The sequence below is a fragment of the Anopheles stephensi genome, chromosome 2, assembly GCF_013141755.1.
Source record: "Anopheles stephensi strain Indian chromosome 2, UCI_ANSTEP_V1.0, whole genome shotgun sequence".
Lineage (NCBI taxonomy): Eukaryota > Metazoa > Arthropoda > Insecta > Diptera > Culicidae > Anopheles > Anopheles stephensi.
In genome coordinates this window covers 40,964,849-40,975,488 of record NC_050202.1, presented here as the reverse complement: position 1 = coordinate 40,975,488, position 10,640 = coordinate 40,964,849, and the positions used below count along the sequence as shown (strand labels likewise).

Here is a 10,640-nt window from a genome sequence, read left to right as displayed (position 1 = left end):
CGGCTGTCAAAGTACTGGTTGCGTTGTGTCACTTTGAATTATTTGCATGGCAATAGAACAGTCTAATTTATTTTTTAGTTAGATTACAAATCAAAGCAATTGCTCTGCGTTTTAATTCGTTCAAACACTATTCCATACTGTGTGAGCAGCTCATAAACAACAAACGGCGACAGATCGATCATGTGGCAAATTTACATCCCTTCTCGTGGAAGTTGTCTTGCGCAAGAAATCGCACACCGTGTACACGCGCCTTGAGTTGGTCGTTTTTTCAGCTGTCAGCAGATAGTTCAATTTGGCTTAATGTTTACATTACGTTCTCTTGGAGGAAAATATTAAAATAGTACGAACCATAGTTGAAATTTTACTAAAACCTATTCATACACGCGTGCACGTTGACCTTTGATCTGTTGCAAAAAAAAACTATGGTAAGTTCAAACAGTGAGCAACAGCACATTGCAGGTGTTGTAAGGTAGCTGCTGTGTTTTGTGCAATTACTGTTGCCACAGTTTATGGTTGCCCGTGTCGCGAGGAATCAAATGTTTCTCCCTTTTGTTTTCGCAAATTCACCAACACTGCTACTATATTTATCGGTTTCCCTTTACAGAACAAACTAAAGCTCAATCAGAAGGTAAAGGTAAACAAATTCATTTCACTCACACACACGGGAGAGCAGACGGCCATCCGATGCCTGCAGGACAATGAATGGAAGCTTGATCTATCCTGCGATACCTATTTCCAAAATCCCGATCTGTACTACCGCGAGCTGGACAGGAAGAAAATTGAACAGCTGTTTAACGTGTACCGCGACCCAGCCGACCCGAACAAAATCAACTCGGATGGTGTGGAACGATTTCTGGAGGATCTGAACCTAAATCCGGAGTCCAAACTGGTGCTTATCATTGCCTGGCGCTTCAAGGCGGAAGCACAGTGTGAATTCGCTCGGCATGAATTTATCAATGGATTCTATGATCTCGGTGTCGATAGCATAGAGAAGCTAAAGGAGAAGTTGCCGCGCCTCGAGCAGGAGCTGAAGGATCCGGGACGGTTTAAAGATTTCTACCAGTTCACCTTCAACTACGCAAAGGATCCGGGTCAGAAGGGGCTCGATCTGGACATGGCCATCGCGTACTGGAACATTGTACTTAAGGATCGGTTTAAATTTCTAGATCTGTGGTGCAAGTTCCTGGTGGTAAGTATGGTAGCCGCGAGCGAAGAGTGTCTGCTTTATCTCGACCACTAATGTCTGCCGTTTTACTCAAACAACGTGACAGGAAAACCATAAGCGATCAATTCCAAAAGATACGTGGAACTTGCTGCTCGATTTTGCCACGTACATTGACGACAGCATGTCCAACTATGACGCAGAGGGAGCATGGCCGGTGCTGATCGACGACTTTGTCGAATGGTGCCTCAAACAGAATAAGGTAACGCATCCGTCAGTTATCACTTCCACGACCGGCGGACACATTGGTGGGTCTGGTGTCGGATGCAGCTCACTCTCGATGCAGCATGTCCCATCCACCTCGGGCGTCATGATGAGCAGCGTAACCGTTCCGGGCGCGGGCACGGCCACCTCCACAACAACGACGACGACCAATCCGTACGGTGGTAGCCGATCGAGCCCCTACGGCACAGCTGCCGGTAGTGCGGCCAACATGTTTTACTAGAGTCACTACTAGATATCAGGTCCGATAGCCGGCAGCATAGAGAGCAGTCAGTCAGTCCAAGTCCCGCTCTCTCACTCTCTATCTCTCTCTTACTTTCCTGTTTGCCGATGGGATTCCGCTGGAACTGCGGCTACATAAGTTTTAGCATCTTTTTTTCGTACGTGTTGCTGACTTGTTTACAGTCACTTGGGTGGCAAGTGCAAGCGAAAGTGTTTTCTCGGTGGTTCGTACAGGTGGCTGGTTCCTACCGTACGCCACAAATGGATTATCTCGCTCAGTCAGTCAAGCCAGCGTGCTGGCACATTTTAAACTGCATGTGCATTCCTTTTTTTATCCACAACGCTCCCCACAAAGTCCTTGATGGCTTGGCAATACGCATGCCGATCCTGTGTACCGGGTGCGATATTGCGTATCTGTTTCCGTTCGAAGTTCGAAGGCGCATGGTTAGGGAATCGGCGCCAGAATATGAGTACATTAGCTTGTTTTCTGTTTCGTTCATTTCATTCATCGTTTGATAAATGGCATGCAAAATTTGTCCAGTTATGTGTGTAGCTTTGTTGTATAATTTTTATGTTTTCCATAGGTTTTGCTATAGCGCCATGAAAGTGTGTGTGGCCGGGTGAAGGCACAGTAGCTGGTTGGAGAAACATTAAACATTAGCGTATGCAAAGTGAAGCAGGAGTAAGGTTTTAGGGTAATTTCGAAATTTTGCCTAGCAGCAAGATCCTGCATAGCATTGGTTTAAAGAAAAATCTATCGATTACACCAATAATTAAGTTACAAATGTACCTTCACCTACTTTCTTTCTCACCCTAGAGAGTCCGAAACGATGAAAAGGTTCCTATCGGTAGCATTTTATTACTTATTTAATATAAATTTCCGCGTGAATTTGATCATATTGTTCATGAATGGTCGTCGTCATTCGTTGTGCACAATAGAGCTTAAGCAATTTCGTTTAGCCGCCTTCATATACAAGCGAGAAGCCCTCACTCGCCAATACAAAAAGATATTGTAAAATTGCTAGCGTAGATGGCGAGCAAGCCATCTACAATGTCTTTGGTACGGATTGAACTTGTCAAGAAAAAGGAGGAGATTTTAGTTTCCGGGAGTTTCGGTCGGTGTCAGACTTTGCTTGCGCGACCGATACCGCGCCAATCCCGTGCGCAACAGTTCCCGATTTTCAAAGCTCCACGTACCAACGGACAGTCCAGTGCAAAGCGCACCAACTAGCAGATGGCACAGAATGGAACGTTCACTGAAATATGCTTCGGAAATTTTGCACACAATGCCACACACAATCAGCACGCTCAGGTACATCGGGCCGGGCAGAGATTTCCGCAACGGCAACATACCAACCGACCGGAAGTGTTTGTTAATGTAAAACACGCTGTAGCTAATGCGGAAGCTCATGTTGCAACAGTTGGCCAATATAAACCCGACCGGTCCGAACCAATTGGTCAGTTGGTACGATAGCAGCAGAAATGTGACGGAGAAGAACGCCATATAGTAGTTGTAGGTGTCGATCTGTTTGGATGTGTTGGTAGCAAACATATAGCCCTCGGTGATGCCGTTCGGGGCAAGCAGAACGATTGCGAGGCTGTGCCAGCGAAGCAGCTGCTCGGGAAGACCTCCTTCGACAAAGTCTGACCCACCGTACAGAAGCAACACTGTGCCGGAGTAGCTTTGTGCAAACACGAACGCAAGCAACCCGATGGAGGTCACCGTTTTCATAACGTACGCCAGCACGTCCGATGCTTCCAGTACCAGCTCACGCTTTTGCTCCGCAAGCGTCGTATCGCGTGCGATCGTTTGGGTGAAATAGAAATAGCTGCTGTCCTCGATGGGACGGAAGATGAATCGTGCAGCTAGGCTGCCCATATTGTTCACAACATCATATGTTGCCTGCTCGCTAAACGTCAGCACCGGGCTGACGGACATCACATACTTTTCGCCCTCGGTTAACACCTGCTTCAGGATGCCCTGCTTGGCGAAGCTCAGTACAAGCGTTTGTAGGTCGGAATTGAACATGGAGTTCTACGCCCGGTGAATGCAAGAAGGTGAAAAAAAAAGTATGAGGAGAATGTTTACTCGCGACTAAGGCGGATGTACTTACCGAGTTTGGTAACACTCCCGGAAGCATTTGCTTGATGGAAACAAACGGGAAATCGTCCATATTTTCATAATGCTGTCCATAGCGCTCCCGCAGCACGTACTTATCGTCTAGCCTCTTCAGTTCCTTCCGATACTGCAGCAACCGCGGTATATAAAAGTAGTAGAATGCATAGTTTCCGACGATAATCGTGCACGCGCTCGTAATTTGTGCGATCCCGAAAGCGTAGATCGTAACGTCCTTGTTCAGCAGTACGATCAGGATGAAAATGAACGATCGGATGAAGATGTGGCCAGTGTCGAGGATGACCTTAAGCTTCACAAAACAGAACACCTGTCCCACAAAGATTGGTGCTTCGGCCGTCATTTCGATGATGCAAGAGAAGGCTATGGCGAAACAGCCGAACCGATACTGTTCGCTGTAGATAGCATCCACGGGTGAAAGCCAGTTTAGCCATATGTATAGGCATGGGATGGCAAGCGTAAAGCATACGGGAACGCTGCAAAGAAGAGAACGCAGATACTAGCGTTAGAACGAATCGCGACAGGCAAGGCAAGGAGCGCATCATTTACGTTATCCACAGCTGGTTAACAAGTTGCGCCCAACTGCACTGCTTGTTGTGGCGGGAGCTAAGGGCCGATCGGATGATCGCTTCCTTCGAAAGGAACAGGAGGGTACTCTCGAGCAACAGCAAACGCACATTCGTTATCCCCAGTACCTCGCGGCCTACGTTTCGCACAATGAATGCATTGATGGCGAATGTGATACACCGGCAGATGATCTGAGACAGGGAAAGCAATCATTAGTAGCTGCAAAAGCTGGACAGTAAGGGAATCGTTACCTGGAAGACGATGCTAAAGGAGGCATTCTGCAAGCTGCTAACTAAAACATTTCGACCCATAGCGAATTAAATTGGTTTGTGTCTATATATATATACAAACTAACTAACACGTTAACAAACAAAAACACACAGAACGCATGCAACGTTCAGCAGAACTTGTCTTCGGAAACGGGGAAGGACGATTTTCGCTCGCTGTTCCGTAACAACGCGTAACTATTGCATCCTTGCCTTGGAGCCAAAAAGGCCTGCGGCCTTGGGAAAAGGGAAAAACTTCTCGCCACCGCGCGCGCGGCTCACTTTATTTATGTTTACCGAGCTCGACTGGGACAGCTGATTTGTGCTGTGGTCAATTGTTGTGACGTTGGAACGAGCTGGCTGACAGCCAACTGACAGCCAGCTGACAGCTTCTTTCGTTCAAAACACTTTCTGGTTTATTTGTGTTGTGCCGCGCGAGAGTTTCCCCGAGCTGCTGTCTGCAGTCTGTCCATCTGCAATTATTTCCAGGCGCCGCATCTGTTTTAGGCAGTGATTGCAGATAACATTGTGATTGTTGATACAATTATCACCCTCTCCATCACTCGCCGCGTTCCATAATCGTGTTCGTGTTCCATCGACGCTACGTGGAATCTTTGATCAAAGTAGGCGATCCGAGTTTTTCTCCCGTTTACCACCAGCGGTACTGTGAAGCGGTACAAGCAAAATGCCCGCAACGGTGGAGAACGTGTCAGGAGATGGTGATAAACATAGCAGTGATACGACGGCCGTTGTATTCCACCGTGATCATGTCTTCAGCGCTGGCGGAGATGGAAAAGTGAAGGTAAATGATGCGGCTATTTCTCTTTTTACCATAAATGGGTTGTTTTCATTTTCGGGCTGGTTTCTAGAGAGAGATTATTCTCGAAGATGATGAGTGTTGCGATCTAAATTTAGTTCCCCGCTGCCGTGGGTCTTGGTACTCCGTGATCATCTCGTCATCTTAGATACGGTGCTGAAGTTATGCAAAATGATGGTGCAAGTTAGCGTAACGCGGCGGTGCGTTGGTGGGAAGGGTGAAGATAACGTTTATCTACAGAACGAACAGATTTTATCGGCGCCATTCGATCCTTGTGCCGGACACACGCTCGACTTATTCATTTATCCATAAAATCTTTTGAATGACCGGTCCGCTCGAACCGTTCGAAAGAATTGCAGGGAAGCTGACAATTAATTACAATGTTTATCCATATATTGTAGGTATGGAGTAAAGATGTACGGTTGTTAAAAGAGCTTACTCCCCACGAGGGCTATATTTATGCCGTGGCAATCGACTCGAAAGGACAGCTATATACTAGCAGTAGTGATGGAACGATCAAATGCCTTACGAACCCGGCCGGCAGCGATGAATGCAAGGAGCTGCTGAAATGCAACGATGAGATCGAATGTTTGTTTGTCGACCTGAAGGACAATTTGTACAGTGGCGATGATAAGGGCATCATAACGATGTGGATCGATCAGCGCATTAAGTATAAGTTTAACGTTGTCGAGCAGGTGCGCTCGATGGCCATCCAAAACAACATAATCTACTCGATCCGGGATAACGATCTGACGGTGACGGAAATCATCGAGGGGTCTGCTTCCGGTCGCTTCATGACGAAAGCGTCCATCCCCGGAAGATGCCCGGTACGGCTTTGTGGAGGTTGCACCGAGGAAGGCGTGTACAGCAATGTCGCAATATTGACGCGTGATGGGTTGGGTATTGCTATGATTAAGAATAGCAAAAAGGAGCAGTATCCTGTTATATGGACCAAAGAGGTAAGTTTGCATAAGAAAAAAAAGTCTTCGGAATGGGAAAACATTTGAGCTAAACGCATTTGTTCTCTTTCAGAAAGCGCATAGCATGATCATTAACGCGATGGTTGCTAAGGATGAGTATCTGTACACAGCAGGCTATGACGGTATCATCAAACAGTGGTCTGAGCTGGATGCGAAGGAACCGAAATTGAATGGTGAAGTTGCTCTTGGTGCCGTCTGCATCAATTCCCTCGCCATTGGAGCCGACAAAATGCAGGTGTATGCCGGATGCAGTGATGGTACTGTCCAGTTGGTTAAATTTGTCTAGCTCTCCCTGTCGTGCGACATTTCGTGTGAAAAATCAAGTACTAGCAAATGAATACCACTGTGCCATTGGGATACGAGCGTAGTCAAGCTGTTTGGGTAAATGCTTGCCTATAGATTACTACTACTGCTACCACTACTTCTACTACTACTGCTACTCGACCTACTAACGAGCGCAAGTAACTACTATGGCTACCGTCGTCGTCGCCAGTCACACACGTCACGACGATTGCAACACAAAGATGGGCCGCGCTGAGGAAAAGTGCTTGTGGTTTTATATTAATTTATCATACATCTATGGGAGCCAAAGGATTCAATAGCGCGTACTTTTAATAGGTCCGCAACTAGGTTACGTCCGTTTTTGTTTGCATTTTTATATTTTGCGTTATTTAAGCTGCAACGTTGTGTCAATCAAAATTTTTGCTATCATGTTATAGGCACATTTCGGATTGCTTGTTTAATGAACGCTTCTCTCCTTTGGAGGAACAATACAGAAATGAAGACACTTTTGTGCATCCTTCGTGTGACCAAAACTGGCATGTCCCTTCGCACGGGTCAGATGGTAATCTATATCGATTCCTCAAGAATGTGGCCATTTGAATAGAATGGCTTGGTATTGCAGGTCACTTCTAGCGTAGAACCTTGCATCTTTTGCGTGCGTCGGAAATGTTTTGCATTCAGCAATGTGTCCAGTTCAGTGTCCTGGAACGATTTTGATCATCCTCAGTCGCCGTTTTTGAAGCGTGCAAACTATTCCCAAAACCCGTCAGTGATCATTACATTACTCGAGCCTATTATCCACCAGAGCAAACACTTAAAAACGTGCGTAATGTAGAAGCGGACCTTGTAGTAGCGAATGGTACCAAAGCTGAAATGGTTTGCGGTGGATATGAATGTGAAATAAATGCTAAACTGAATAATGCCATTTTTTTAAATGACGAACAGAGTTTCTTTCAGCGTACCATGAGAAATTCATCCGATTCTCCGCCAAGTAAGAATACCAACGGTCTTGTGAACAAACAAACTGCCAGCATTGAAAAGGCCTTTTAAGTTCAGGGGTTTATCTTTGATGCAAAAACCTTGTTGTTTAGGGCAAACGTCAATGCATTCCTGTCAGCATGCAGCATTTGTTTGTATTTTTCTGCTTCCAAAGTAATTGTTCGCATCGAAACGAATCGATTTTTCGAGAAAGTAGAGATCCCGGTTGATTTTTTCCAAAAGAAACTAGCACAAAACCCACCATGGAAACGATAGCAGAGCCTAGCGGCATGTTCCCGAAGCTAAACGTCGAGGAAGAACCAGAACTAAGCGCCACCGAAGTTGAGTCCATGTGCATGAACTGCCAGGAGAATGTAAGTTGTGAAAGTTGGGTTAAGAAGGGTCGCCGTGTGGCCAGTGTTTGCGCGGTTTGCACGAACAATGCCTTCAATGCCGTTCCTTTGCTTGTTTTAGGGCATCACACGCTTGCTGTTGACGCAAATCCCTTTCTACAAGGAAGTGGTGATTATGTCGTTTTCCTGCGACCACTGTGGCTTCGATAACAATGAAATACAGCCCGGCGGTGAGATCGCACCGAAGGGTGTCGAGATACGTACCGAGATTGTGACCGCTCGTGATCTGAACCGGCGCGTGGTAAAGTCCGACTATTCCAGCATACGGATAGAGGAGCTTGATTTCGAGATTCCGGCCCAATCGCAGAAGGGCGAAGTCACCACAGTGGAAGGCATTATCGATCGTGTGATACGGGGCTTGGAACAGGATCAGCCCGTCCGTCGCATACAGCACCCGGAAGCGGCGGAGCAGATCGAAACGTTTATTGCCAGTCTGCAGACGCTGAAAGAATTGGAACGGCCATTCACACTGACGATAAAGGACATTTCGGGCAACAGCTTTGTGGAAAATCCGAACGCGCCGCACAAAGACCCAGCTACCACGATATCGCACTTCCAACGTACGAAAGATCAGAACCATATGCTGGGCATTTTCACGCACGAAGAAGTCGGTTCGGACGAACGGAAGAATGTGGTTGAGGAATCGGTGCAGCTCGAAACCGTTCCGGAGGAGGTGGACAGTTTGTTGAAACCGATCCGCGACGGAACTTGGCCGCTGGAGGAGCTGCAGGGTGAGGTGCTGCAGTTCCAGACCAACTGCCCAGAATGTGCCGCGCCCTGTGACACAAACATGAAGGTTACCACGGTGCCACATTTCAAGGAGGTAGTGATAATGGCCACTGTTTGTGACAACTGTGGTTTGCGCACGAACGAGGTGAAGCCGGGCGGTGGCATCGAGGAGCAGGGAGTGAAAATCGAAGTCAGCGTACGGGGTAGGATCGACTTTGCCCGTGACGTACTGAAATCGGAATCCTGCAGTCTGCACATCCGCGAGCTTGATTGTGAGGTCGGGGCCGGTGCACTCGGGGGCCGGTTTACCACGATCGAAGGGTTGCTGACGGCGATGCGCGAACAGTTGGTGGAAAGTACGGGCATGTTCATGGATTCGAACGATGCGGAAACGAAGGAACGGATGGACAAATTCTTCGGCCAGCTGGATGCTGCCATTGCTGGCCAAAAGCCGCTGACGGTCGTGATGGATGATCCGACGGGCAACAGCTATGTGCAGTCGCTGAACGATGACGGTACACCCGATACGGCCCTGCGGATAATTCGCTATCATCGATCGTACGAGCAGAACGAGGAATTGGGGTTGAACGATATGAAGACGGAAAATTATGGAGAAGAGACGAGCAATGAGGAGGGAAAAGAAGATTGTTAACCATATATGAACCGTTTATTTTCAGAATAAACAACGCGTAAATGCGGCATTCAACTGTGCTGCAGGAGGGAGGGCTTCAACCGTTTTTATTTACTTCTCGGCTTGTCCCGCTCCCTGCTGGTTCTGCGAATCGGCATCTTCTCGAATAACCGTTTCACCGTCTAGTTTTTTCAGTGGCAGCAGCCTTTTGCTGGCCTCTGCCCGCCAAATGCTTTCCTCCATCGATTCCACCAGCGGGTTGCCGGCAAAGAGCAAATCTTCCAGCATGGGCAGATCCGCCAGTCGGTTAAACTCGACCCAATCCTTCACCAGGTTGTTGCTCATGTAGAGCACTTTGAGCTTTTTCAGCACGCTTATGCCTTTCAGCTTCTCGATCAAGTTGTAACTGATCCACAGCTCTTCCAGCGTATCACTCACACCTTCCAGACCTGAAATGGCCTTGATGTAGTTCCGTCCCAACGAGAGCACCCGCAGGTTCTTCATGCCACTTAGTCCGTAAATTTTGTCGATCATGTTGGTAGATAGAGATAGTTTTCTGTCGAGAGTCGCCGAAAACAAGAGGTTTAATTAATGCGTTTATTTATGCCTGGTCGCACATTAACTCACTGGCATGCGGTCAGTGTCGAGAAGGTGGTATCCATCTTTTCGATCGGTGGCCATTGGAAACACAGGTCGATTTCTTTCTCGTCGCACGAATTAGTTTTCGTACGATCTTCCAAGCGTTTGAGTGCTTCCTTGATGGTGGTTGCTTTGGCTATTGCCATGCTGTTACTACTAAAAAGTGGGTCGTTTTACGTGTAAACACTTTTAAGAACACGAAATAAAAATGTAGAGAATGTAGCAAAGCAAGCAAATAAATAAGTAACAAACACATCACCCCTTTCATATGGTGTTACCATGGTGAGAAAGAGACGACAGCATAATGTAGCGCGCGCATGTGGCCGTCAGAGGTAGTACAAAAAAGTATTTTCGCTCGAGCGACCGTGACAGGACTCGAACCTGCAATCTTCGGATCCGAAGTCCGACGCCTTCTCCATTAGGCCACACGGCCCAGCTGGAGGGAGGGCAAATTTTGTGCTATAAATATCTAGCCGACATTTGCTCCATTCACCACGCTGTCCACAGATTCTTTTCCTCATTCGATAAGATTTTTTTT

The 10,640-nt window shown here is 47.2% G+C and overlaps 5 protein-coding genes and 1 non-coding gene across 6 annotated transcripts; 3 read left to right on the top strand and 3 right to left on the bottom strand.

Annotated features, from left to right (window-relative positions):
- Positions 1-134: 134 nt before the first annotated feature.
- LOC118503192 (DCN1-like protein 1) lies at positions 135-2,455 on the top strand. Its single transcript, XM_036036174.1, has 3 exons — positions 135-425; positions 605-1,189; positions 1,272-2,455. Exons 1-3 carry the CDS (start codon positions 423-425, stop codon positions 1,665-1,667), a joined length of 984 nt encoding a protein of 327 aa, XP_035892067.1. The 5' UTR covers positions 135-422; the 3' UTR covers positions 1,668-2,455.
- A 50-nt stretch (positions 2,456-2,505) lies between these two features.
- LOC118503188 (protein RFT1 homolog) lies at positions 2,506-4,983 on the bottom strand. Its single transcript, XM_036036169.1, has 4 exons — positions 4,619-4,983; positions 4,350-4,558; positions 3,781-4,276; positions 2,506-3,701 (listed from the first exon to the last, which is right to left on the bottom strand). The coding sequence occupies exons 1-4, from the start codon at positions 4,676-4,678 to the stop codon at positions 2,763-2,765; spliced, it is 1,704 nt and encodes a 567-aa protein (XP_035892062.1). The 5' UTR covers positions 4,679-4,983; the 3' UTR covers positions 2,506-2,762.
- A 42-nt stretch (positions 4,984-5,025) lies between these two features.
- LOC118503193 lies at positions 5,026-7,650 on the top strand. Its single transcript, XM_036036175.1, has 3 exons — positions 5,026-5,435; positions 5,852-6,409; positions 6,483-7,650. The coding sequence occupies exons 1-3, from the start codon at positions 5,319-5,321 to the stop codon at positions 6,714-6,716; spliced, it is 909 nt and encodes a 302-aa protein (XP_035892068.1). The 5' UTR covers positions 5,026-5,318; the 3' UTR covers positions 6,717-7,650.
- Positions 7,651-7,823: 173 nt separating this feature from the next.
- Positions 7,824-9,557, top strand: LOC118503190 (zinc finger protein ZPR1). The gene is made up of 2 exons (XM_036036171.1): positions 7,824-8,064; positions 8,165-9,557. Exons 1-2 carry the CDS (start codon positions 7,954-7,956, stop codon positions 9,482-9,484), a joined length of 1,431 nt encoding a protein of 476 aa, XP_035892064.1. The 5' UTR covers positions 7,824-7,953; the 3' UTR covers positions 9,485-9,557.
- Positions 9,481-10,559, bottom strand: LOC118503196 (dynein light chain 1, axonemal). Its single transcript, XM_036036178.1, has 2 exons — positions 10,091-10,559; positions 9,481-10,019 (listed from the first exon to the last, which is right to left on the bottom strand). The coding sequence occupies exons 1-2, from the start codon at positions 10,246-10,248 to the stop codon at positions 9,575-9,577; spliced, it is 603 nt and encodes a 200-aa protein (XP_035892071.1). The 5' UTR covers positions 10,249-10,559; the 3' UTR covers positions 9,481-9,574.
- On the bottom strand, positions 10,463-10,535 carry Trnar-ucg. The gene has a single exon. It is a non-coding gene; the product is annotated as a tRNA-Arg (tRNA).
- Positions 10,560-10,640: the final 81 nt, after the last annotated feature.